Genomic DNA, 26,048 nt, shown 5'->3' on the forward strand with positions numbered 1-26,048 from the left:
GTGTGTTTTGAGAGAATCGTGCTAAGAGACTTAAATGCACCCCTCGACCCCCCACCCCCGCCTCAGTTATCTTTGTTTTCTAATGCTTCTTCTACTATTTGAGAACAAAGATTAAAAACATCCCCCAAATGATCCTATCTCCCCCCCTAGCAAACTGGAACTTGGTAGAAAACATGAAGGCCAAGGCCATGGAACGAGACAAGTGTCTTTTGGGGTGGTCAGCTGATGAAAGCTTTCCTAGGTGAGTCAAATGTTGAATTCTGTACTGTGGCTCCTGGAATCTTAGTGACAACAATTATTTCACTCCTTGACATTATTCTTCAAACTCAAATGGAGCAAACAATTTCTCTCCACACTGTCTGACTGTTTTGAGTTTCCCCACTCTATTTTAACAGTGATCTTTCACCTCATAAATCTCAAAGAAATCCAAGGTACTTTCTTCACCGTCCTCCTAGAGTCTTTGGTTATTGACAGGTTTTTGCCTGCACATGTCACGGCATAGAGGTCATCTAAACTGGAGATCTTTGGCTTGCAAATCACCTAATAGGTAAAATCACTCTCACAGGTCTTCTCACTCTTTCTCTCCTTCTCTCTCTTCCCTGACTCATTAGAGCCTTTGATACTTGAAAGGATGGCCATTAATAGATCATAATCTCTTTAGTTTGATTTTTTTTTTAAAAGTGCCCCCAGCAAGGAAAGACCTGGGTGTGTATACAGAATGAAACCTTCCTTTTGAACAATAGACAATTACTCAGGAGTCAAACAAAAAGATCCGTTGCCCGCCCACTTGATTCTCACTTTAGGCAAAAGCTGAAGAGAAGATCAGGAGAGAGTAGACACCCCCACCCCCTCCCTTCTCCAGAGGTCCACAAATCCCCTCACGGTAGGACTTCAAGTCAGGAAAGTCAATTTTGCAGACAAGGAGGGGCACGAGGCAAAGTTTTTGAGACATGAGGTCCAATCTAAGATGTGTGCATGGAGTTCACTGGGCTTCAGTAGGAGGAAAGCCATGGAAGACAGTGCTTCTCAAGCCTTAATGTTCCTACAAACCATGTGGGGGTGGAGAGACTTGGCTAGAATGCAGCTTCTAGTTCAGGATATCTGGGTTCATCAACGACTCTGCATTTTCCAACAAGTTCCTACGGGATACCCCTGCTGCAGCTCCAAAGCCCATACTTAAAGCAACTGAGGTCTCCTGGTTTTAGAAATTGTATCTTTTTAGCAATAACTCCCTTGTATCCAGAATATTTGCACATTCCTGACACCTGTGTTCTTCGCAGTGCTCTTAGGAAGGACCTGAGGCAGGTAATCTGGACTTTTTACTAATAAGGAAATGAAAGAAAAGAAAAGTCAAGTGTCCTGTCATAGGACTCCAGATTTCCTGAGTCTCCATTTGGATTTTAGGAGCATTTCTGCATCCTAGTCTTTCCAAGGAAAGAGGTATTTATTACTCAGGGAGGGCACCATATCAATATCTGTCTTCAGATTTTCTTTAAACTTGCCCAAACTTGCATATATAGGAGAGGCTGATACTAGGTGGTTTGGATGATTGGTATGGGGTCACTGGATTTGTGATACTCACGAGACCATGGTCATTAGCCCCAGAATGAGAGAACAGAGACAAATCTACTTCGTATAGATTTTTAGCTTGGAGAAATATATCTAGGCGTGTGAGCTGAGTTAAGCAAGGCCACCAAGTCTATTTAATAATGTTATCCTGGCAATATTTATGATCCTCATGGGATGTTTTCTCCAGATCACACTTATGGGAAACAATGAGAGATTCCCCCCAGGTCTCTTATTGAAAAACTGCCTCCACCACTCATGTCAGTTTGGCACAGAGCCCATTTGAGTCTTCATCCCTCTCCAAGTCTTAGTTTCTTCATCTGTAATACCAGGACAACAGTACTACTCACATATATCATGGGCTGTGTAAGATAATTAAACTATTATTGGATGAGTTCTGAGTTAACTGAAAATGTTACAGAACTAGCACTTTCACATGGTCCACCCTAATCCATGTGAAGTGCTTTGACTAAAGCTGCTGGCATGTGGCAAATTCACTTAGCTATTGTATCATGGTCCAGGGATTATCTTAAGAACTATGCATATACTCTATCATCCAGACTTTAATGATGTCTTGTGACAATTGTTATCCCAAGTTTTTAGCTAGGAAATCTCAGGCTCTTTAAATATCTTGTTCAGTTTACATGTAAAGGAAGTGAGATCAAAATACAGGGATTCGTATTTCAAAACCCTTTGTTCTCAGTCAGTTTGGCAATATGACATGGGAAGCCCTGCGTGAATTCTTCCTGATCCTTTTAGAGAGGAGACTTTTCTTTTTCTTTCCTCCAAAGCAGTAGTTCACAAAATGTAGTCCCTGCCCCAGTGGTGCAGCATTACTAGGGTATTTATTAGAAATACAAATGTCTGGACTCCACCCCAGATCTACTGAATCAGAAACTTCTGGGGTGGGACCCAGCAATGTGATTCAAAAAAATGGTCCCCCTGGGATTGTAACAGAGGCGAAGGAAACACAAAACGCTTCTCCAGAGATACTGACTCATGTTTCATTAGTAGTCATCAGGTTCGATGACTCTTAAGAGTTCAGGACGGAGTAGTTCCATACTCACCGCCTGATTCAGATCTGTGCGTGGTACCGGACCTTCCATCAGAGTCCATGACATCCTTGTTACCTGTAATGAATGGCAAAGGAGGTCAGTACCAATGTCTCTACTAACGCTGCCTTCTCCATTTCCTTCATAAAGCCTATCACCAAGCATATGCTGCTAAATGAAACCAAGAAATGATGGTTAAAAAGAGCATGGATTGGGGCCAGGAGTTTGTCCTAGTGGTAGAGTGCTTTCCTAGCATGCACGAAGACCCAGGTTCGATTCCTCGGTACCACATACATAGAAAAAAAAAAAGGAAATGGTGCTGAGGCTCAAGTGGTAGAGCTCTAGCCTTGAGGAAGTCCAAGGACAGTGCTCAGGACCTAAGCTCCAGCCCAGGACTGGCAAAAAAAAAAAAAAAAAAAAAAAAAAAAAGAGCATGGAATAAGTCCAATTAATTACTGTCCATTGTGTAATCCACTAATGAACAGGCTAGAACTTTTAATTGGATTGGAGGAAACTAGGCAGCAGAGGCCATCAGGGATGACGACAGAAACTGCAACAAAAATCCAAGTTCCTTAGCAAAGAATACTGTACTAAAAATATAGTGACACTTTTGCTGGGTTGAAGTTGGAACTAGATTAAAAAATTTAAGTAAAGACTGTAAAAATTGGATTATAAACTAACCCTGGTGATTCACACCTATAATCTCAGCTACACAGAATTTAGAAATCAGGAAGATTGTGGTTTGAGGCCAGCCCAGCCCCTCCCCCACCAAAAAAATAGTAAGACATCATCTCAACAGAAAAAGCTGGGTATGATGGTATATAACTATCATCTCACATACTCAGGAGATGTAATTAGGAGAAACATAATCCAGGCCAGATCTGGCCAGGCAAAAACATAACTCTATTTGAAAAATTAAAAAAGAAACAGAAGTGCTTGGTATATGCAAGGACTTAAGCTCAAATCCAAATACTGCCTAAAATATTTTACAAGTATTAGAATATGAAATGCATGATCACTTGAAATAAGTGTACGCTAGCTTAGGACATGAGATATTTAAAGAGATTCTCTGAGGCAGGAAATTGTTCTAAAATAAAAGGTAATATAAGATAAAGATTTGAAGAAAGAAATCAAATATTTATTTAGAGATTAAGAAGCTTTAAAATAAGTGAAAAAGATCTGATGAAATGCTGTCATGTGAATAATAGGTATGTGGGTCTAAGAATAAATTCCAATGAGTATTTTACAGAAGTTAAGTCTTTATTTTCAACAACTTAATATAATCCCATCTTCTCAAATACTCACCATCAGGATGCATTGGGTTGAGACAAACTCTTTCATTGATAAAAATCTAAACCCAAAGGTGAAATGCTGGATTCAGCATATGGAAACCTTTTGCCTCCTCTCTCTCTCTCAGGAATTCCAACATCAATTTTCAAAAGTATTCTAGAGCCTTAAAAATAAACACAGAACTGGGTACCAGTGTCTCATGCCTGTAATCCTAGCTCCTTAAAGGCTGAGATACCAAGATCATGATTCAAAATCATTCTGGGCAGGAAAATCTGTGGAACTCATATTTCCAATTAATGACCAAAAAAACTAAAAATGGAGCTAAGGCTCAAGTGGTAGAGTGCTAGCCTTGAGCAAAAGAAGCTCAGGAACAGAGCCCTAGGACCAAAAACAAAACAAAACAAAATAAAAAACAAATAAACAATTCTCGCCTCCCCTCTATACACAGAATGAGCTTTTGTAACATTGTAGTGAAAGTCTCTGAGAGAGAGAGAGAGAGAGAGAGAGAGAGAGAGAGAGAGAGAGAGAGAGAGAGAGAGAACACAGTCTGTGATCATGACCTGATTGTCATTTTCCTGATTAGGACAGGTGGAAACACATCACTGGTAACTGCTCTCCTAATGATAGTAAAGACATAGATTGCTTTTGTTGGTTGGCTGATGGTTAGAACAGAAACAGCACTTGCTAGAATGCCCCATTGACAGTCCTACTACACAAAGCACCACCACCATCACCAAACCCACCACCAGCATTGCCACCATGATTCCACATGATTTAGTTTTTTAACATAAAGCACAGAGATCAAGAAAACTATAGCTAGGCAGAATGATGCTCATTTGAGTTTGGAAAAAAACCATGGATGAGAAAAAGACCATTTCCTAAGCACTAAATCCTTCCAATTCATGCAGAAGCATGGAAAAACCTATCCATAGTATCATCCGTCTTCTATCTCTACAAAAGCATATGTGGACACTAATTCTGTAATAAGTGCTGTATTTGCTAATAATTGGGGCTCTGCAAGCCATCTAGGATACAGCAATAATTAAAATTATCATTTCCAATTGAAATCCATTAGGTTTCACAACAGGCCTTCTTTTGCCAAGAGCACTCTTAAGATTCATTCTTTCACTTAGAAAAAATCATATTAAGTGAAGTAAGCCAGACTCAAAGGAACTTAGGCTCAATGGTTTCCCTCATTTGTCATAATCAGTAGAAACCTTGGGCTCTACTAGAAGAGATCTGCAATAGAGCAAAACCTTGATACATAAGGCCATATAGTATGAAGCTAATTGAAAGGACCTCCAGGATATTGAAACAAAAGCCATATAACGAATGATTGTTGTCCTTAATGTACTATGTTATCTCTCATCTCCTTTGCTGTCCCTTGGGTATCTCATATTGTTACAGTATCTCACTTTGTTATCTGATATATTGAATTGATTTGTATTTGGTTATTTGAAATTGGATAGGGAAGGGGGGAAAACCAAGACAGGTGGGGGGCTGGAGGGGAGGTAATGGTTACCAAGACATGTGAAAGGATATCAATGTATGTGAATTAATGCACCTTCTATCTGGCAAATATCATGTAACCCTTTTATTAATTACAATTAAAAAAAGATTCATTCTTTCATAAGCCAACTAACAGCGATACTTGGGAGTTTTTAATAAGGTTGAGCAGAGCCATACTAAGTGAGAAAGAAAAAAAAAAATCCCTAAGGAGTGAAAAGAGGCCGGTCTTCTCTATCTGCTGAGGTTAGCACTTTTTCTAAACTATTATATGAAGGTCTAGGGTGGGCAGGCCAAAGGAGAGAAGTCAGTACTGACCTATTCCAGTGTCAAGCAGAGAACACAGCAGCTCTCAGAAATATATATACATACATATATGTAAGTATATATGTATACATGCATGAGCTTCTCTTCTTTATAGATTGGACAGGGAGCTACTCTGCATAAAACTATGCTTTTAAAAATGAATAATATGGGCTGGAAAGGTTGTCTAGTGGTAGAATGCCTGCCTAGCATGCACAAGGGTTTGATTCATTGGTACTATATACACAGAAAAAGCCAGAAGTGGTTCTGTGGCTCAAGTGGTACAGCACTAGCCTTGAGAAAACCCAAGGGCAGTGCTCAGATCCAGAGTTCAAGCCCCAGGGCTGAAGAAAAAAAGAAGAATATTTGACATGTACTTAAGTGGTAATTAACACTTGAAGTACTAGTAACAGAAGGAAAGCCTCAGTTTCTGCTTTCTTAGCCAGAGGTAGCACAGTCCAGGTCCCCTTTATCAGGAAAAGTTTCTCAATACAAATAGAAAAACAAAGAAAAGAAGAAGCAGAGAAAATTGCTTATCTGAGAAGATAAGATTCACCAGATCCAACTTACGCAAGTCATCTCTTTGCAACCAAAGTAGAAGAGATAATTCCTACTTGTTAATCATAGATTAAATTCTGAAGTTTTAACTACATTATAAGTAGAAATTAGTTACCAGCCCATCACCAAAAGTGAGAATGATCAATCTACCACCAGCAAAAGATGATTCGAGGGCAAAGGTAGAGTGTATGAAGATTATTCAGTTGTTGGATTAAAAAAAAAGTACCAAATAAACAGCATCTATCAGTTGAATCAAATGAAGTTGATTAAGACAAAGAAATTCCACCAGAGCAACCAACGCACAAAAGTAAGTGAAAGTACACTAACCAATAGGAAGTTCTGATTTTATCTTATATAAATCCAAGTCTACTAGTACTAGAAGTGATGCTGGTGAAAAAAACAAAACAAAAACCTCCTGTATGGAGTAATCTAATCACAGAAAATATCCCATGTAACAAGATGAACCAGATGAACCATGGTCAAATTACCTGGTAAGACGCCATCAACATGGGAGACAGGCTCTTCAACAACAGTAACGTCAGTTTCTTCCAAGGCCCTAGTGTGAGTAGGGGTCATTGTGCTGAGGGTCCTGTTTTCCACTGTGTCTGGATAAGGAGTGGTATAATCTTCTAGCAGAGTAGTAGAGTCTTCAGGAAGATTTCCACCTCTGCTATGATTCCTATCTGTGTGGAGGTGGAATCAGTGATAAACCCATCTCCTTCATGTTTCTCTTCAGAATGTTCCCTGACCACAAAAGCTCTCCACTTGTTATCCAAGAACAAAAATAACAGTGAAAATTTTCACTCTGTGTTGAATAAAAGGAACATTTTCCAACAGAGATCACCTGGACAGCACTTAACACAAGAGATTTTGTTGATCCTACTACCCAAAAGACAGATTTCTTGCAGTGCTTGCTGATGCCACTAAGATGAGATGTCTTCAAGGTCTCTACAATTGTGACCTTGAAGTCAACTCAGAGACTAGAAAATCTCCAGTGGTTCTCAATACATCCACTTTGGGTGATGTGGAGAAAAAATACCATTGAATTGAAAGGCAAAACTCGGCTTTCTGAAATTAGAATAGTAAATGCAAGATTTCAAAGACCTGTAGCTACCAACTTATTCTTTACTTTGCCAGGAGAACATTGCTTCTTAGTTACCTGTACATGGAATTATGGTCCAGAGAACGAATGGAGAAATAATATTGTCAATGAAAGCAGTACAAGAAATACAATCTACCATTTACAGCAATTACAAATATGTGTAAAAACTCTGTTATTTTTTAAGTGAAACTTCTGATTGTAGAGCTTAAGAAATATGTGTTTGAATGGCTTCTAAGAAATCTACAAAGCAGAGAGAAATCAGAGACCACCACCAGATACACCAATTAATTAAAATGTATAGTACAACAGCCAGCTGACGTATCAGCACAAAGATACTGCAAAAGATACTGCACAGAAAGATACCACAGATACCACAGAAAGCATGCATAATTCCTTGATTTTTTTAGTAATAGATGAAATGAACTAGGCTTTGTAATCCTTACTGCTAGGTGTCGGGGTAGAAGCTGTCGAGTGATCTTTCTTGTCTTGCAGATCTTCCGCTGGTGTGGAGGAACTCTGAGAATGACTTTGCTCTGTTTCAATGAGGGATGAATCCATGTTAATTTAGAGTTACGATATAAGTCTCTGCTTTCTGCTAACAAGAAGGATCTTGCTAACATGTATCAGATGGAGGAGTGCATAGAAGAAATACGATTTGGTAGAAATATACAGAAGAATTCTGTTTCCCAGTGGAAAAATAGAATTAGCCCCTTTGTCACCATAAAGAGTGCCAAGGGAAAAATCAGAGCTGAAACTTCACCCATGCTGAACTATCATGACACATAAACATGACATATCCCAGACAACTTGGTAAAACCAGAAAATACAAACACAAGGAAAGGAATGCTTGATCTTTAGTTTCCTATCAACACGACACCCAAGAGAGGGAAAGAAGTGTAATAATAAGGAAAGTAACACTGTAAAAGTACATCTGTCACCACAAAAGAGGAAGAAAGCCATCAAGACCACCTGCTCCAGCAACTCAAATAAAAATTATACAAGGAAATACGTGACTGCTTTCTAAAGACTATTAAGTTACCATTTTATTCTGTTAGTTTTTTGGTTTTTTTTTTAATGTCTCATATGTGATCAGAGCTTCTCATGGCTACACCAAGGAGATGTTTGCCAGGGCAGACAGAAAGCCCTTAATGATATATATCAATCTGAGGTTGAACCATTGACCGTATTTGAAATCATGTTGACTGTTTTGAGTTCATTTCTTTTGTGTTCTTCCAAGAAAGATACTGACCTTTGAGTTGCAGGTGCAAGCACTCCATAAAACACACCCAAAAACCATATCCACCACCAAATAAATATCATAATCAGGAAAGAAACCTTCATCAATGTCAGAACAAAAGCTTCCAGTAACATAAAATGGAAATACAAGTCCTTCATTGGCAGAAGCCATTCAATGGGCTTATTTATCTCTCCTTTGATGCTTAACACTGTGTTGTTTGCATTGGTGACAATACATTCTTGCTGACTTTTTCCTTTGCCTAAAGGGTTTCTATAAAGGAGTCTGCCCATTATGTGTAGCAGCAATAAAATGAGGCCTTCTTCATTTTGTATTGCTTTTATATTCTGCCAAGAAATTATAAATGACTTCAGCCTGATCACTAGGATATCTTTGCACACATGGTGGTAATTAAAGCTACTGGAGATTTCACGTCACCTCCTATCAGGTGTTTAGTGACAGAAGGAGACAGAGATCAAGGTTTGCTTTCTTGGTTCCAGTGTCTCACTACTTTTGATTCGTTGTCAACAATGTGCTTTGCTCCTCCTCACATTATTACTGTCTATGGTTATCTACCTCCTCCAAAATATTTTGAGAACCATGAAAGCAATTTTTCTTGTGCCTTGACTGGACTGTGAAAATCACAAGGAGAGGATCAGTTAAAACACAGAAAAATGGTTAACCTTGCTATGGTCTTCAGTAACATTGACATGACTGCTTAGAAAAGGAAAATCAAATGGAATTCCGTGTTCTTTTTCATTCCCCATAAAGGCATTTAATATGGACAGCACCAAGAATGAAAGTAAAATCAAATTTAATGAGCCTCAAAAGAGGTGTATAGACAATGAAGATAGCTTTACGTACTGGGCAGCAAAAGAATACAGCACACCATCACCAGATGCAAACCATTAACCACTGTGAGAAGGATCTGAAACAGGAGCACAGGTCAACAAAGGAGCTGTGTGTCATTATTCTTACGAGTTGTCATGGAAACAGGTCCTGTCCTGTCCAAGTCTCTCACCAAATCTGGGTTTGGATCTGCAGTAGGCTGAAGTGTTGTATTATGACTGGAAACCATATCTAAAGGAATTAAATCAGGGTTATTGCTTTATTTCCTCAACCATCATCACCCAGAGGTCAGTGAGATTCTAGAGCCAAACTGTTTTTGTATTTAAACTTAGCATGAGGGGGAAAGAGCAGATAATAATATATGTCTCCAGAACTGGGATCGATTATTGTTTCTTCAAGTTAACTACCTTAAGTAGTTAGCTTTCATTTAAAGGCTGGTTTTCGTATGTTTTTGCTGAGTTTAGGTGAATGCCACTCAAGCACATAATGAGACTCCCAAACCTTACAGAGAGACAGAAACACAATCCATGGGTGATTTGTTGCCTTTCTTCTAGACACAATCTGACACATGGAAAATGAGGGTACACTACTCAGGCTCTATTTTGCCACCTCTTGATCACCAAGGGGGGAAAAAATATTTAGCCCTTTCATTCACACATGAACATGGTGGCCACAGGAAGTGTCTAGTGGCAAGAAATAAGGAGCAGTAGCTGTTACTGATTTATTCTTCCCATAAACAAAAGGATGATTTGTATCTTTGGAATTTAACATGTGGGATGTTGACTGGTGAGGAAATCTCAATGAAATATTTAGAGATGCTACATTTAATACTTATCACAGATTTATTCTGCTGAAATAAGTCTTAAGTGAAATAGAAGCCAAACAGTTCAGAAGTGCCATTAATATTTTTGGCTCCATGATTTAACAAACCCACCCACTTCACTGTATCTAGTATGATGTGTCCAGCCTCAAATGACCTCAACAGAAAGCAGTGGAACATTGCGCAGCCATATCTTCATGGTAGCCTTTGTATACTAAAAGAGAACCAAGATCTCTTTTGGATAACAAGGTGTTGCTAACTCCTACAATCAAAGAAGAAAGCCCGGCTAACTCAGATCACGACTCCAAATGGGTATTCTGCCAGAAAATGTCTTGTGTTTGAACACATGTTCATCTTCCTTCTACAGGAGATGTCTATAGTTGAAGTCAATTGTATTAATCCATCCTTCCTCACTATACAAACTCAGTGTTGATTTCTGAGGGCTCCCCCACCCCCTGGGCCTGGTTTTCTACTATGGCCATCATCATGGGTCCAGAAGCCATATGCATAAAAATACGTGTTGTGTCAGCATCTACCACTGACTAGGTTTAGTAACCTAGTCATTCAAACTCAATTTTCCTTTATGATAATTGGATACATTCACTCTGGCATGTTCATGACTTGACTTTTCTTCCCTTGTGGCCTTCCTTATAGACTTCCTCCCACTACCTTTTATTGACTACATAGGTCTTTTCTATTTTTCTATTTTTCAAAAATCAGATCCAATCATCTTTCTTTAGTGGTCTCTGCAAGATGCAGGGTGAATTGAATTTCTTTAGGATTGTTGACACTAAATTTCTGGCAACATCACTTTCACAATAATTGCTGACTAACATTGTGAGGTTTATATCCTGGTTGATAATTTTCTTCTTTTAGCTCTTTTGTTTTAGCTTTTTTGTTTTCCTTTTTAGAACTGTTACATTTCTGAGACCAGAGCATCTTGTTAAAAAAAAAAAAAAAAGCGGCCAGGAGTTTGGCCTAGTGGTTAAAGTGCTTGCCTAGCATGCATGAAGACCCGGGTTCGATTCCTCGGTACCACATACATAGAAAAAAGCCGGAAGTGGTGTTGAGGCTCACGTGGTAGAGCTCTAGCCTTGAGAAAGTCAAAGGACAGTGCTCAGGCCCTGAGCTGAAGCCCAGGACTGGCAAAAAAAAAAAAAAAAAAAAAGCAAAGAAATTCTGTTCACAAGTAAAGTGAGAAGCTCAAATATTTAAACTTATTAATGCAGACACTAACTGTACTAGTTCTTAAAGTTTCTCTCAGATAAATTATTACCTGCTATCATAAAGGGGAAATTCCTCTTAAATATAAAAGTTATGCAAATAAATTCAGTGGGTCAAGAGTTCTATCTTCCATTCTTGTTCAACTATAACTAATGTTTTTCTTTCTCCCTCACTCTCCTATTGCTTGTAAGTAAATATAAAAACAAAAGCTATTTAAAAACAAAAACTAAGAATTTCATCTCATGTAAAAGTTTTTCACCTATTAAATTAAAAAAACATTCACTAAAGGCCAAGAATGGCCTAAATCCTAAATCATTGTAACATATTACTCCTAAATGTGTAAGACTTTCCCAGTCTTTTAGTTTCATATTTGGGATAACTCCTCACCAGCCTTTTGACCCATCAGCTTTCTCTACCAAAGACAAGCTATAACTTGGAGTCTATAATGGAGATAATCATGGAATTCATCACTTTGTTCTCTTGAAAACTATATACTTAGAAGTAAATGGAAATGAAATTGCAAGACTACCCTTTCCTTCACTCTTATGAGCCAAACTATCCTATCAAATTCTTCACTCTGCCCTCAGGATTTCATTTTCAGATGAACATTCCTTTCAAGAAAACTAAGTTTGGAAGGAACTTCAAGTTCCTTTGAAAAATAAACTGATCTAAAACTATGGGTATATTTCTAAGGAAAATAGTCACATGGTTGATTCCGAAACCATAATATTAAAAAAACAAATAAAAACTTCAGAGGCTATTACCCATTCTTCCTTCTGTTTGATGACCTGGTCCCATTGAATGTGAGACTGAGCTGAAGAAACCAGTCTGAAAACTGTCCTCTTGACTCTGTGTGGTCATTCTTTGACTTGGATGGCTGTGGTAGGCTGAAGCTGTTGTAATAGTGCAGTTCAAGCAATTATCAAAGTGTAAATTGACATTTGGCCAGGAATACAATGATATGTGTATATAAATGCATGTATATATAATTATTCTCTAGACAAGATAATGAAACTAACTTTCTAATACTGAGGGCAAAGGACTTGCATAAAAATGACCTGTTTTAGGTTCATTTATGGTCATTTTCTTGGCAATCAGCACAGGAATGAGAGTATGTACAGCAATAGTTAATTCTTCAGTGGACAGAGATGAAATAGAAGCCTCAAAGGCAGATGAAGAAGTAGTTCTTGACCCATGTTGCCACAGTCCCCTATAGAAGTACAGAAGCCAAAATACATGATGTCCCTCTGATACAACCACATCCCAGCAAAATGCACAGCAGGCTATTAATGAGGTACAGAAGAAATCAAGTAATAATTTCCAATGTGATAAACATGAAAGTAGTTGCCCTTTATCACGGAAGTATGACTGTATTGATGAGAATCACTACCTTCCACCAAAGAGATTTATTTTTGTGAATAATGATGAGAGAATGTAGCTTGAGTTTTTGCTTCATTCTGTGCCATTGGAGAAATGTAGGTAGAAATGATTACAATAGCATTCCCTTAGCAAGAGATCTACCACATAGCCAGTCACCAAATGCATTGTTCTACTAGAAATTCACCAAGAAATTGCCATGCACTAGGAAGACACTATACATTGAAATCTGTAGTACAAACGGAAACAGAAATATGTCCTGGGGATACCAAGCAAGAATACAAAAGTCAGATTCATCATGAGGCAGAGAGTATCTCATTACTTTTACCACACAAGCAAAAGGATCATGCATAGAAGCTTGAAATACTTTGAGATGATAGAAAGAGTTAAGTACAATATCTACAGTATTATAACTCTAAAGTAGAGAATGAGACTTGTTTCAAAATCTGAGAAAACAATGGCATACTCAAGGAAAAATGACCAAATTGATATTAACACAACTCCAAATAATAACATTGCTCTCATACTGCCCAGACCCATTTCTTTAAATATATTTTTTCCCAGTCCTGGGCTTGAGTTTGGGGCCTGAGCACTGTCCTTGGACTTTCTCAAGACTAGACCTCTACCACTTGAGCCTCAGTACCACTTCTGGCTTTTTCCTATGTATATGGTACCGAGGAATCGAACCCAGGTCTTCAGGCATGCTAGGCAAGCACTCTACCACTAGGTCAAACTCCTGGTCCCCAGACCTATTTTTTAGGCTCCAGCATTCTGATAGAATTCTTTCTTTCTTACAATCCTATTGTTTCACAGAACTATATTGAAAAGGTAGACTCATATAATAGATGATTTTACAAAACAGAATTATTTTACAAGGTCTAGTCTAGTGAGATGTTATAATCTCACTGGATCTAGATATCTCACAACTTGATCTGAAACTGACTCATTTGGAGGCCATGTTCTCAGTTTCTTTAATGTGATTATAGCTGTTCCTGTTCAGATGTTTTGTCAGGAGCACTTAAAGTTGGCTTCTATAGCTAATGGAACAGAATTTATTCAGAAACCCAGTATCTTATAACAGTTCCTCCAATGTCCTTCCGTTCAATGTGCTCAAAGCCCAACATTTAACTCAAAAGAAAGTTTCCACCTGTGTTTGCCTGTTAAGCCATCCATTACCAGTTGTCCCTGTTGTTGCATGATTATCTTCTCCTGATGTTTGGGAATATTCCCTGTGCCATCTGCTCACAAACCACTGTTCTTTCTGGGTAGCTGTTTCTTCTGTGGTACTACTAGGAGTTGTCCAGGCTGTGAGAAGAATGTCAATCATGAGCCAGAATTGTCCATTTCTCACCAAAAAAAAAAAAAAAAAAAAAAAACAAAACCACAAAACAAAAAAAAAACCTTGTATATCTTTCTACTTTAAAGGCATACACAAATGGGGAAAAAAGAGTGGTAGAAATAGAAGATAACCAGGAGAAAAGCTAGTGGGTATTCTAAAAGGGAAATTTGAAATAGAATATTCCATTCCTTTAATTTTTCATATGGAGAAGTTAGGATCTAGACGTTCTGTTTGGCTCAAAAGCATGTAACCAGAGCAGCACAAAGTTAATTCCCAGAATTATCCTTATCTTATTAGAGTCCATAACCTCACAGATTCTGCAGGAGAGAAATATTTATTTAAAATATAATCTGGGCTCTACTAGCAGAGATTTGCAATAGAGCAAAATCTTGATACATAAGGACATATAATGTGAAGCTAATTGAAAGGACCTCCAGGATAGTGAAACAAAAGCCATATAATGAATGATTGTTGTCCTTAATGTACTATGTTGTCTCTCATCTCCTTTGCTGTCCCTTGGTTATCTCATATTGGTATAGTATCTCACTTTGTTATCTGATATATTGAATTTATTTGTATTTGGATATTTGAAATTTGATAGGGAAGGGGGGAAAACCAAGACGGGTGAGGGGTGTGGGGGGGGAGGGAAACGGGTACCAAGACATGTGAAAGGGTATCAATGTATGTGAATTAATGCACCTTCTATCTGGCAAATATCATGTAACCCTTTTACTAATTACAATAAAAAAATATATAACTTAAAAAAAATAAAATATAATCTCTTGGTTTCAGTAGGATTGGAAGAGGAGGCATATTGTAGGACAGCTTGTGATCTCCCCAGAAACATGGCGGCAATGGATTTGCCTAGCATGTCACTACATTGACCCAGGCATCACCATTGGGGTGATGCCTAGGACCATCCAAAATTGCTAGGATCACTTCTAAAGAATAATTCAGTGGAGAAAAACACTATTCTAGAGAGTTTGGTATTACAGCTTTGAACTTCCAAGCACTGTTTAAAAAAAGATGAAAATGAACAGGATGAAATTCCATCAGGCTTCTTTAGGGAAACATCAGAAAGCCACTGACATTTTCTCTCTAACAACTCACAGAACATTTCGAGTTCATCAGGGGAAAAATAAGAGCCTATAAACTTGCCAAGTCAGATTAATTTAGTGACTTGGACAACTGGCTGCATTTAGAAAATGATATGGGTAATTTGATAACAGCATATGACACTTACTGTTCTCGTTTTAACCTTTGTATTAGCCAAGCAATTCCTGATATTAACTGGCAGTTCGAAAGGAGGGGGAAAAAGGGTGAAGCTAAAGTTGTAAGTTGCAGCTAACACTAAGTCACTATCTCCAGATAATAATACAGTCAGAACATCCCTGAATGTGCAAGGATGAGGGAGAATGAAGAAAGAGGTGACACTGATCAAGATGATTGGACTCAAAACTTATTTGTTCAATGGTGACTCCTTTGTACAACTGCTTAAATATAAGGAAAATACAATAAAAAGGAAATCCCTGAATATGATTACAAAAAAAGAGAATTGTTTCGATCTATACAATGCAAAGTTTGAATTAAAAAGCACCCAGCACATGTGTGCACATACAAACACACAACAGCTCCGTGCTCCTTCCTCATTACTTTTATAGGTAGCCAGTGTAGACAGGAATAGGCTAGCAGAGGACAGGATTTCTGTTACAATAATGAAGTTCAGAGATCACCAGCCAGAACTTTTACAAGTGTGGTTACTGTCTTCTGTTTGTCAGGTTCCATTATATCTGGATTCTCAACTATCCCCTTGTAATGATGTCTCTGAATCACACTACCTTTGGCCATTTGGCCTGTTAATTCCATGGTTTTTAAGTAGCTGTCTGCTTAAGCACAAGTTGCTTAGAATAATTCCTAAGATACACTACTAGAAGCTGAAGGAGACTGGCATTAAATCCTATTCTACAAAATACTTTTAGACTCTATTCTTTTTCCTATCAGAATAGTCCTTCATTACTCAGCCCCTAATCCTTAAGCATATATTGAACCTATTAATATGAGCAAAGGGAGATCTAGCCTGTTGGGTATGCCCAGTATAATACCCAGGATTTAATAACCTATGTACTCAACTCTTCTTTGGTTGTCTACATACATCCCTTAAACCAGGGATTTTAAAGCTTTGTTGGCAACCAAATACCTATTTCCTACTTTTTTTTCATTTTAGAAATATTGAAGGCTATGGAATTAGTTAAACCACTATGGTTGAAGCTGTATAAATGCTACAGGCTATTTTCTCAAATGAGAATTTGGTTTATTCCAAATAAGATAACCATCTATCAGAAGAAGAAATGAAAGGAGAGCACTTTTTTTTCTTGTCTATCTACACAGTCCTATTGTAAGACTTGAGTTGCTTTAGAAAAACTGAGCTGTTTTATGTAGTAGAAAAAAAAAATAGTAAGAGCATCAAAAGCCTTCCCCAAGTTACAGGGCTTGAAAACAGAAGTAAGGCAGTTGAAGAATTCAAATAGAGACCCCCGTGAGCTACTGACTTTCCATCAACAAATACAGATGATGCCATTCTCCCACAGAATAAGGAAGAAAATGGGGCGGGGGGAGGAACAACTGGATTTATCATCAAACGCAGGGTCTGAGCACTGTCCTTGGACTTTTCGCAAGGCTAGAGCTTTACCCTTGAGCCGCAGCACCACTTCCAGCTTTTATTTATGTATGTGGTGCCGAAGAATTGAACCCAAGTCTTAGTGCATGCTATGCAAGCACTCTACCACTAGGCCAAACTCCTGGCCCTATTATCAATCTTTGTAGAAATCAAATTCTACTACTATGCACTGAATGAAACCATGCACCATAAACACACATAATTCATCCAATAATTCATCCAAACGGAGTCTCTAGGAATCTTTCAAAGAAACACTAGAGCTCAGACCTACTTTGTCAGTAGTTTGGCCTGTAAGGGAAAACTAACAAGTTGACATTTCTCTTCCAATTGTACAAACTGTGTGCAGATTTGCTCCCTGTTCAGGATCTGAAGATATGGCCATTGTCTAACCAAGGTCTTGCCTAGTCTCTTGAATGCCTTCACTAACTCATGTAAACCAGAACAGCTGTCCATCATCCTTCTTACTTGTGCTTGCAGAAGGTGGGTTCTCTTCTTCGTCCTGATGTACATGGTGAATGAGAGGAGGCTGTAGTTCCATGGTCTGGCTTTCTTCTTGAGCACTGGTGCTGTTTCTGTCTATATCTGTTGTGATTATGTTAAATACACCGTAATTTTTAAATCAACCAACCTTGAATGATTCTTTTGTTCTATTAAAGTATATGCAATCTAGCAGCTGTTTGTCTAAACACCACTTATGAAAATGAACTCTCAATAGGCCTGGGTGGTTTCACTATTCTTTCCCAAGAGCTAATGAGTAGGCATGAAATTTCTTTCTGATTACTTGTCTCTTTCAGACACAGCACCACAAACCATTCAAACATATTCATTTTGATAACAAAGTACCATTAGAATACGTTGTGCCCAGATAGTATGATTAATAAATGACTCCTACATGGAACCAAATATCCTCAGGAAAGCTGAGAATTTGTGACATTAACGAAATTTCCCACTGTTTCCTCTGAAGCATCACAGGCTTTCAAAGGCAAAGACCTTCAACGAATTGTGCATAAGCAATTACCAGTTATCCCAGTGGCTGTCTGAAGTGGTACTTCTGAATTTGGATGGCTTGGCCTCCATTGGGTGGGATCCTGGCTCTGTTTTGTGTGGGTAGAAGCCCATGGAGTGGCTGAAACTGTGATAATGATGATTGAAGTAATTAGGACAATGTTATTTCTTGAGCTTCCAACCACATGTTCCACACATTCTTCTTTTCCAAAGTCTATGAGATTCATCTATACGAGATGCATAGATGGTTGCATGGAAATGGAAAGAAAGGAAAGAGAGCGTCCAGCTTGATTCTCAACAGTTTTAAGCATCTCAATGTCCTTCGCATTCTGTCACAGAACATCTTGAGTTCAGAACATGAGATCTTCTGGAGAAAGCCACTAAAGAGATCATACACCAGGAAGAACAGCTTTGAAAAACACCAGCCCTCCACCAACATGAGCAGAAGACATTCTCAGCTTTTCCCATTCATGCAGACTAGGGGGTGCCTGCATTCAAACCCAAGGCATCTTGGTATCAAGAACAAGTGAGCTAGCTGTAGATCTTCAGGCCAAACAGGTTGATACCTGCAAGTTACTGCACGACGAACACGATTTTGTTAATAATTTTAGTCAGGAAAGTTCTGAGCAGCCAGAGCTTTCCTGTAGATAATTCTGAGAAAGAATATCTAGAAGAACCAGAAGATTGAGCTGCATCTTTGGGGATATATCACAAACACAAATGATATTCTCAACAAATACCAAATATATTAGGAACAAGCCATTCATAGCCAATGACAGAAAGTCAAGATGCATACCCTCAACAGAAAAAGACGAGCAGTAACCAACACCATCAGACTAGTGCACCAAATAAAGACAACAACAGTAATAATAATAAAATATACATCCACCCGTGTTTTGATATTGACTTCTAAAATATAAGGACCAGAACAAGAGATAGAGGATCGAGACCAAAATCAAAACCAAAATCTTTTGCTGAAAACCAGGAAGCTAGCTTGTTCAAATTTTACTTTGATAACCAAATAGTAGAAAACCACTGTAGAATGGCTTTAGAATTCAAATGCACAATCATGAACCATGAATAAGCAGTAACTATCCCACCCCACCAAAAGAAAGAGGTCATCTTGTTGAATTATAAGCATTGACACTAAACAGAAAAGTGAATTGAAATTGGAAAATATAGAGATGAAAATATAACATGAAGCTTTTCCCCTGGTGTCTCATTTGCACTTGGTCTTTTGAGGTTGGCACCAAGGAGAATTTAATTTCTCAGGTGTCAAGAATATATCTTTTCTAATAGGTCAAACTACAATGCTTGATCAGATCACATCCTGAACCCAGGAAACAGTGCATCAGTAAAGTTCTAGTGGTTTATTGGGTTATTTAATATTCTTTCTGAAGTTACTAAAAAATGATCTAAACTAAGTTCTAAACAGGTGTCTAAGAACAGCTTGAAATTTTGGATATAAACATCAAGTTCATCTTGAATAGCTTGTTGTATGTGCTCAGATGTCTTTAATGTTAAGGTATTTGATAGTTACTAGGTGTCTTTGTCTCTGTGAGTTGTTCACCTGGGGATGAAATTCATAGGTTTCAATGTGACAGAATTTCTATAACCTGAGGTAGCTCATACAGCACGACATGTATCCTGACTCAAGGGAAAGTCAAGCTGTGATTCCGATTCAAGATTCTCATCACTGTAAAGCAAAATCTTTAGTCATCATAAGGAGACTTTTTTGTGTATTTGTTTGGTTTTCTACTGGTTTTCTTGCTTATAAATGGTGCTCTACCACTTGAGCCATGTCTCCCTGCTGACTGATTAGAGATGATGTCTCACATACTTTTTCCCAGAACTCCTCTAGGCCTCAGCCTCCTGAGAAACTAGGATTACAAACACATATGGCTTCATTATGAGCATGTGTAGGGAGCTATTAGCTGGAGAAATTTTAGAATGGTTTATCTCCAACCCTCTATTCTCAAACAGTGTTATAATTGCCACAAGTTTACGTACTATTACACAGTGGTTTCAAGCTACTATTCCCCCCCCCCCCTAGTCCTGCGGGTTGAACTCTAGGCCTGGACACTGTTTCTGAACCTCTTTGTTCTCAAGGCTAGCATACTACCACTTGACTCATAGGGCCACTTCTGGCCTTTTCTGATTAATTTATTGGAGGTAAGAGTCTCAAGGACTTTCTTGACAGGGCTAGCTTTGAACTATGATCCTCAGATCTCAATGTCCTGAGTGGATCACAGGCATGAGCCATGGGTTTCTAGCTCACTCTGCTTTTTAGTAATTAGCAGTCTCAAAGCTGAGATGACCTTCACTTCACTGTACTTGTCAACGTCTTCTTAAATTGGTTACTGTGGGATTGTTAAAACTGTGGGTTTGTCAGGGTGCAGTGGTTCATGCCTGTGATCCTAGCTACTCATGAAGCTGAGATCTGAGGATTGCGGTTCAAAGCCAGCCCAGGTACTAAAGATCTTGAGACTCTTATCTCCAATTAACCACTAGAAAACCAGAAGTGGTGCTGTGGCTCAAGGATATGGTGGTAGCCTTGAGATGAAGAGCTCAGGGACTGCCCAGACCCAGAGTTCAAGTTCCACGACTCACAAAAAACAAAACCAAAACCAAAACAAACGAACAAAAAAACCCCTCTGGGTTTGGAGCTCAACCAGCCTTTGATGAACTAAAGCAATTTTGCATTCTGGTTCCAGTGATTTAAGCTACTCCAGTACCTTTTTAAAAAAACCTTCAAAGCAGGATGACCTACACTTTTCCATTGATACCCTCAAAATCATATTCTTCAAGTCTCTTCCTCCAACAGCCTATATGATCTTTTCAGGCAAAGCCTTCCAAAGCTTTCCATCTGGCACAGCAGGTATACAATGCATATTATTTGCAGTGTTTTAATATTCCATTCCCTCATAGCACTTGATAATTCAAAGAGGCTTTCTAGCCAGAGATGCTAGTAATAAACCAAACAGGAAACACATACATCATATAAAATTTTGAGAGATACTCTCCCCATTTCTCTTCCACATATGTTTTGACTTTCATTCAAACTTTTTTTCTTCCTTCACCATATCATCCAGGCATAAACTAAGAGAGAGATTTAAGGCGCCTTAATTTTTTCATTAGTTATTTCCCATGAGAGCTACTTTTAGATGTCACTTAGATTGGATAACTCTAAGTGTATACATGGTTTGACTGTAATTTATTATTCTTACTGGTGTTGGTGATAAAATCTTCATCATCATCAATGCCTGATCCAGAAAAACTGATGTGTTTGTCTCTTTCATCTTCATTTTCTTCATTTGGCTCCCAGCCTGTTGACATGGTATTTGACTCCGTACCTGTTGTGGTGACTTGCATTAGTGGATGAGCTAGATGCCAAGCAACCCATGTGATAAAGGAAAACGTCAGGTACAAGAGGTAGCATGGATTTCCCAGGAATTTAAGAAGAAAGTGAGAGCGCTCACTTGTAAGTTCATAGGTCTTCAACTAATATATAAATTTCAAAAAATTGGCTATTGTCTTTACAGATGAGCATGCTCTATAAGGATGCTAAAAAGTAAATACAGACATCATTCTCCCCAAAGAAATAAAAGGAAAACAAAATAAAAATTTCCAATTCAAATTCTCCCATGCTTCCAAATGCATTTTTTGTAGCTCATTAAGCATATTCTATCAAAGTTAAGATGTCAAGAAGAGAATAGGAATGTTTTATACATCCATATTTTCTTTGTCAAGACTCTTCAGAGAAACCTTGAGATCTAACCTAAACTAGACTCGACATCAGCATTTATACTAATTTGGTAACTCATTTAAAATCTTCTTTAGTATCAGATTACTGTAGCTCTAAGTACAAAGGGAAGCAATGTTGCTATTCCAGACAAAACTGTTGCATAAGCAACAGAAAGTAAACAATGAACAAAAATCATTCCAGGTATTATTAGACAACCAAAATGGCTGATAAAACTAGACTACAGTTTAGATGTTTAAGCCTTCTCATTGCTTTATTGGGTACAATCATACAACCAGAAGATGGGAATCGTCCATCTCTTCTTAGTGATCACTGCAGAAAATGTGTCTATACCAAAGAGAGATTTTAACTTTTGAATATGTGATTCAAACTACCTTATGGAATGACCATTTGTTTTCCATACTATTAATGTTTACCCAGAAATAATTTCCCTGATGGAATTTTGTTTTATTTTACTAGATATAGGTATGCTATTTTATTTTCTTATTAAAGTCAAAAGCATTTTTATGACTTTGGTAATCTTAAAATATCTTTCAGAGTTGCGAGTTTTGTTTCTTTATTAAGTGAAACCTACTCCCATTTCCAAGTTTTCAAATTAACCCCTTGGGTGTACAAAAATCCCAGGGAATAGTAACAGGAAACTTACATTAGTGCCATGTAATGAAACATTCAGCCCTTACATCACAATTATTCCAAACCATCTAAGATCGGAATGGACTTTCAACTCTAACAACATCTTATAAGTTAATGAGAATTTAATTAAATACTGGAAAGAAACATAAGATAACCATAACTCATTACCAGGCATTTTTGTTGTTGCAGGAAGATGTTTCTTGGACTCTGATGGTTGAAACAACCATGAAAGCCAGTGGTGGGCTTCTTGCCTCTCAGTTGTTCTTTCAGGAGTTACACTCCTTGTGCTCACCAAGGCTGTTACAACCATGATTGAATTGATGATTGAAAGGTTAATTATCAGTTCCTATAGAAACACCACTGTAACTGCTTTCACTCCTTCACCACTCAAGAGAATCACCTATATTTAACATAGATAGTGGAAAGAAAGAGAGAAGGCAAAGATACTGCATTTCTTCCAGAAGCTCAGGCTTGAGTTCATAAGATGTCCAAGACAGAAGGACCTTCATTATCATCTGGCAACATTCTTTAGCTTAAATACAGAAAAGACGTGCTGGACAGAGCTTCTGACTTGTGTGAAGTCCAAAGCTAATTAGCAACAGAAAGGTATCAAAGAAATTATGAGCATTTTAAAAATTTTATATCTATAATGTAAAAATGGTGAGGGTATTATTGTGTCCTTTCTTAGAAGGATAAATTAAGACCTATCATAAGAATTTTAGACATATGGATGCTTTTCCAAATATTTGATTCTTTAAAGAGTAATAATTGGCACTATCTAATATGAACGTTTAGGATATTAAATGATTTGAAAGGGCTGACTAAGCTCTTCATTTAAGATCCTTCCCAGATCTGAGCATTTATGATTTGCAAGCCCAGCTTCTTAGAGGCCTAGCCCTTCCATTAGCTACACAATCTATATTGGCCAACCAATATCATCCTCTGAGAATTCAGCGTATGATATTTCTGCCAGAAGTTACAGGCACATAATCCCAGGAATCCCAAACTGCAAGAAGAATGCCACAGGAAATAAAAGATTGAAGAAGACACCTTCCCATTTTTCTCCACTTAGATTTTAAATTCTCTAGCAACCTTACCCACAATTACTTTGCATATCAACAACAAACCAGGAAAGACAGAGAAGAAGTGACCCCAATGATTCCACTAATAAGACCAGAAGCAAGAATCCTCATCTGAAAACTTGCAAAGACTACCATTCATCACCATCATGTTCACCAGGAGAATATTACACTAGACCACCATGAGAAGATAAATTCAAGCAGAGAAACTGAGTGACACTTCTGTTTTGAGTTACCAAAAAATCCCAGAAATGATGCAAGAATAGCCCCAAAGACCTTTACTTTTATAATATCTGTCTTATGAAGATAAACATTGAAAATACTTAAAAATTAACATTTTTATTCTATTAACTCTCCTCCATTCTGTAAGCTTTCTACCCTCAACATGATCATAATAGCTGTGATATGGTAACTATAGCAAGATATCCACACTGTTTTCCTTACTTGTAGAGGAAGAGATGCCATTTATTCAATGTCTTGTATAATAAGCACACACAAAAGGGCATTTCCATCTTTATTATTTCCCTTCTTAAAAAAATACCTATTTAGAGGCCGGGAGTTTGGCCTAGTGGTAGAGTGCTTGCCTAGCATGCACGAAGACCCGGGTTCGGTTCTTTGGTACCACATACATAGAAAAAAGCCAGAAGTGGTGCTGAGGCTCAAGTGGTAGAGGTCTAGCCTTGAGAAAGTCCAAGGACAGTGCTCAAGCCCTGAGTTTAAGCCCAGGACTGGCAAAAAATATATATATACCTATTTAGTTAAAAATATGACATATTGTCTACCAACAAAAGGTAACAAATGAAGATATCCTTATAGCGTCTTCCTTCCCCCCACCCATTTAAACACAGAAATTAAAATACTTTGCAGGAATTTGGAGATAACAGCCAAACATCTACTTGTTAATGACCTAGAGCATCAAATCATTTCCTATATCTTATAGTAAAGGTTTGAAGTCTTTAAATAAATGTCTAAAGCTTATATTTTCAAACGTAAATATTATCCAGTGATAATTCAGTTAGCAAAATGCAGAAGTGTGCCACTTTCGATAAACATCTTTCTTGATGATATTTATTAAGTGAATCTCCTAATTAAAGACTCTAAAATAGTTGGGCATCAGTGGCTCAGGCCTGTAATTCTAGCTACTCAGGAAGCTGAGCTATAAGGATCATGGTTTGAAGCCAGCCCAGGCAGGAAAAGTCCATGAAACTTTTCTCTGTCACCCTGCACTAGAATTAATTCCAAATGGATCAAAGACCTCAAGGTAAAAGTCGACACACTGAAAACTTTACAAGAAGGAATAGGAGATACACTACTCAGAGAAAGCTGGAAGTGGCTCCCAGCTCAAGTGGTAGAATTTTAACCTTGAGCACAAAGAGACTCAGGGACAGTACCCATGCCCTGAGTTCAAGCTCAAGGACCTATTTTAAAAAGAAAAAAAAAAGACTGAAGGAAACATAATTCATATATATATATATGACTTCCAGCAGGAACATAGGGCATTTAGGGGTATCTGATTGTATCCCCATACCCAAAACCCTCTGTGATAGACAAAATGGTACCATACCCTACCCGTACCAATAGCACAGTAATAGGCATCTTCCTTAACAATGAAGGACCTGGGATTCAGGAAAAACGATAAGCAAAAGGCACATAGTTTACCTGTGGTTGCTGTAGTTGTGACATCTTGAGTCTTAGGTTGTGAATTATCAAACCAAAACCACATCCAATTACTTTGTTTCTGAGCTGCTGCATGACTGTTTGAGTGCACAGTGGAAGTAACTGGATCAATTATGAAAATATCATTTAGTAAGAAACTTTTCTCTCTGTATATAATATCTGCATGTGTTACAGAACAAAGATTAGAACAGAGAAATGGAGGCTTAGTTGGTTTCCTGTCTCCTAGCATCAAGGGTATAAATTCAATATATCTCGTTTCAAATTGAATTCCCCAAAACCATGACCAGAGAAAACTCAAGCACAAATTCACTCTGTGATGGAAAAGAAATATACTTTCTTGACTGGGACTCTTAAGCCATGAACTGAAGTTCGGCTATACAGCCTAAAACAAAGCTGTTTTCATTCACCTAGCTTGGAGGATCGTTGGGGATATGCTTTTATGTATCTTCTGGCCAATTCTAGCATTCTACCCAATTTACTTGGAAAAACTGGAATTTCAAAGCTGCACCCACACCTGTCAAACTCAAGCAAACGTTAAATATGACTAAGAACTGGAAAGGGTGTGTATTGAAAGTGTCAAAATTAGATTTATCTTTCTGAAGTATTCATCTATAACTTTCTGTCACTTTTGATTCTAGTTCAGTATACATTCCCAGAAAAGACACAAAGTTGTCAAGGTTAAAATAAATATTGAACTCTACTCAAATTAGAGAAGAGGTATTAAATTTTAAAAAATCTCTCATTTGACTTTCAAGTTGGACTTGAGTCTAGAATGTTTCCCTACAGAAACAGAATGGCAAAAAAAAAAAGAGAGATCCATATAAATATCTAAACCAGCTGAGATTGAAACATAAACAAAAACATTTTAAGGCATACATTCCTTTGAAAAGCTCATCTAAGTTGTACTCTCTCATCTCAAAAAGTATTGTACACAGAAACACTTAATGGTTTACACAGTATTTCTGGTGGTTCTTGAATATCTAATAAACCCTAT

The 26,048-nt window shown here is 37.9% G+C and overlaps 1 protein-coding gene across 2 annotated transcripts in view; it reads right to left on the reverse strand.

Annotated features, from left to right (window-relative positions):
- Cd44 (CD44 molecule (IN blood group)) overlaps positions 1-26,048 on the reverse strand; it is an 82,621-nt gene that overhangs the window by 8,740 nt on the left and 47,833 nt on the right. The window contains exons 6-16 of one of the 2 annotated variants that reach the window (XM_090347888.1): positions 25,037-25,156; positions 22,467-22,595; positions 21,130-21,255; positions 17,916-18,029; positions 17,363-17,479; positions 14,058-14,186; positions 12,269-12,397; positions 9,590-9,691; positions 7,821-7,910; positions 6,764-6,958; positions 2,634-2,696 (exon numbers count right to left, since the gene is read on the reverse strand). In XM_090347888.1, the coding sequence (XP_090204014.1) occupies positions 2,634-2,696; positions 6,764-6,958; positions 7,821-7,910; positions 9,590-9,691; positions 12,269-12,397; positions 14,058-14,186; positions 17,363-17,479; positions 17,916-18,029; positions 21,130-21,255; positions 22,467-22,595; positions 25,037-25,156 (1,314 nt within the window). The remainder of the gene's footprint in view (positions 1-2,633; positions 2,697-6,763; positions 6,959-7,820; positions 7,911-9,589; positions 9,692-12,268; positions 12,398-14,057; positions 14,187-17,362; positions 17,480-17,915; positions 18,030-21,129; positions 21,256-22,466; positions 22,596-25,036; positions 25,157-26,048) is intronic. The other variant, XM_090347886.1, reaches the window with a different exon arrangement.

This window comes from Megascapheus bottae, chromosome 16, assembly GCF_031878675.1.
Source record: "Megascapheus bottae isolate mThoBot1 chromosome 16, mThoBot2.hap1, whole genome shotgun sequence".
NCBI lineage: Eukaryota > Metazoa > Chordata > Mammalia > Rodentia > Geomyidae > Megascapheus > Megascapheus bottae.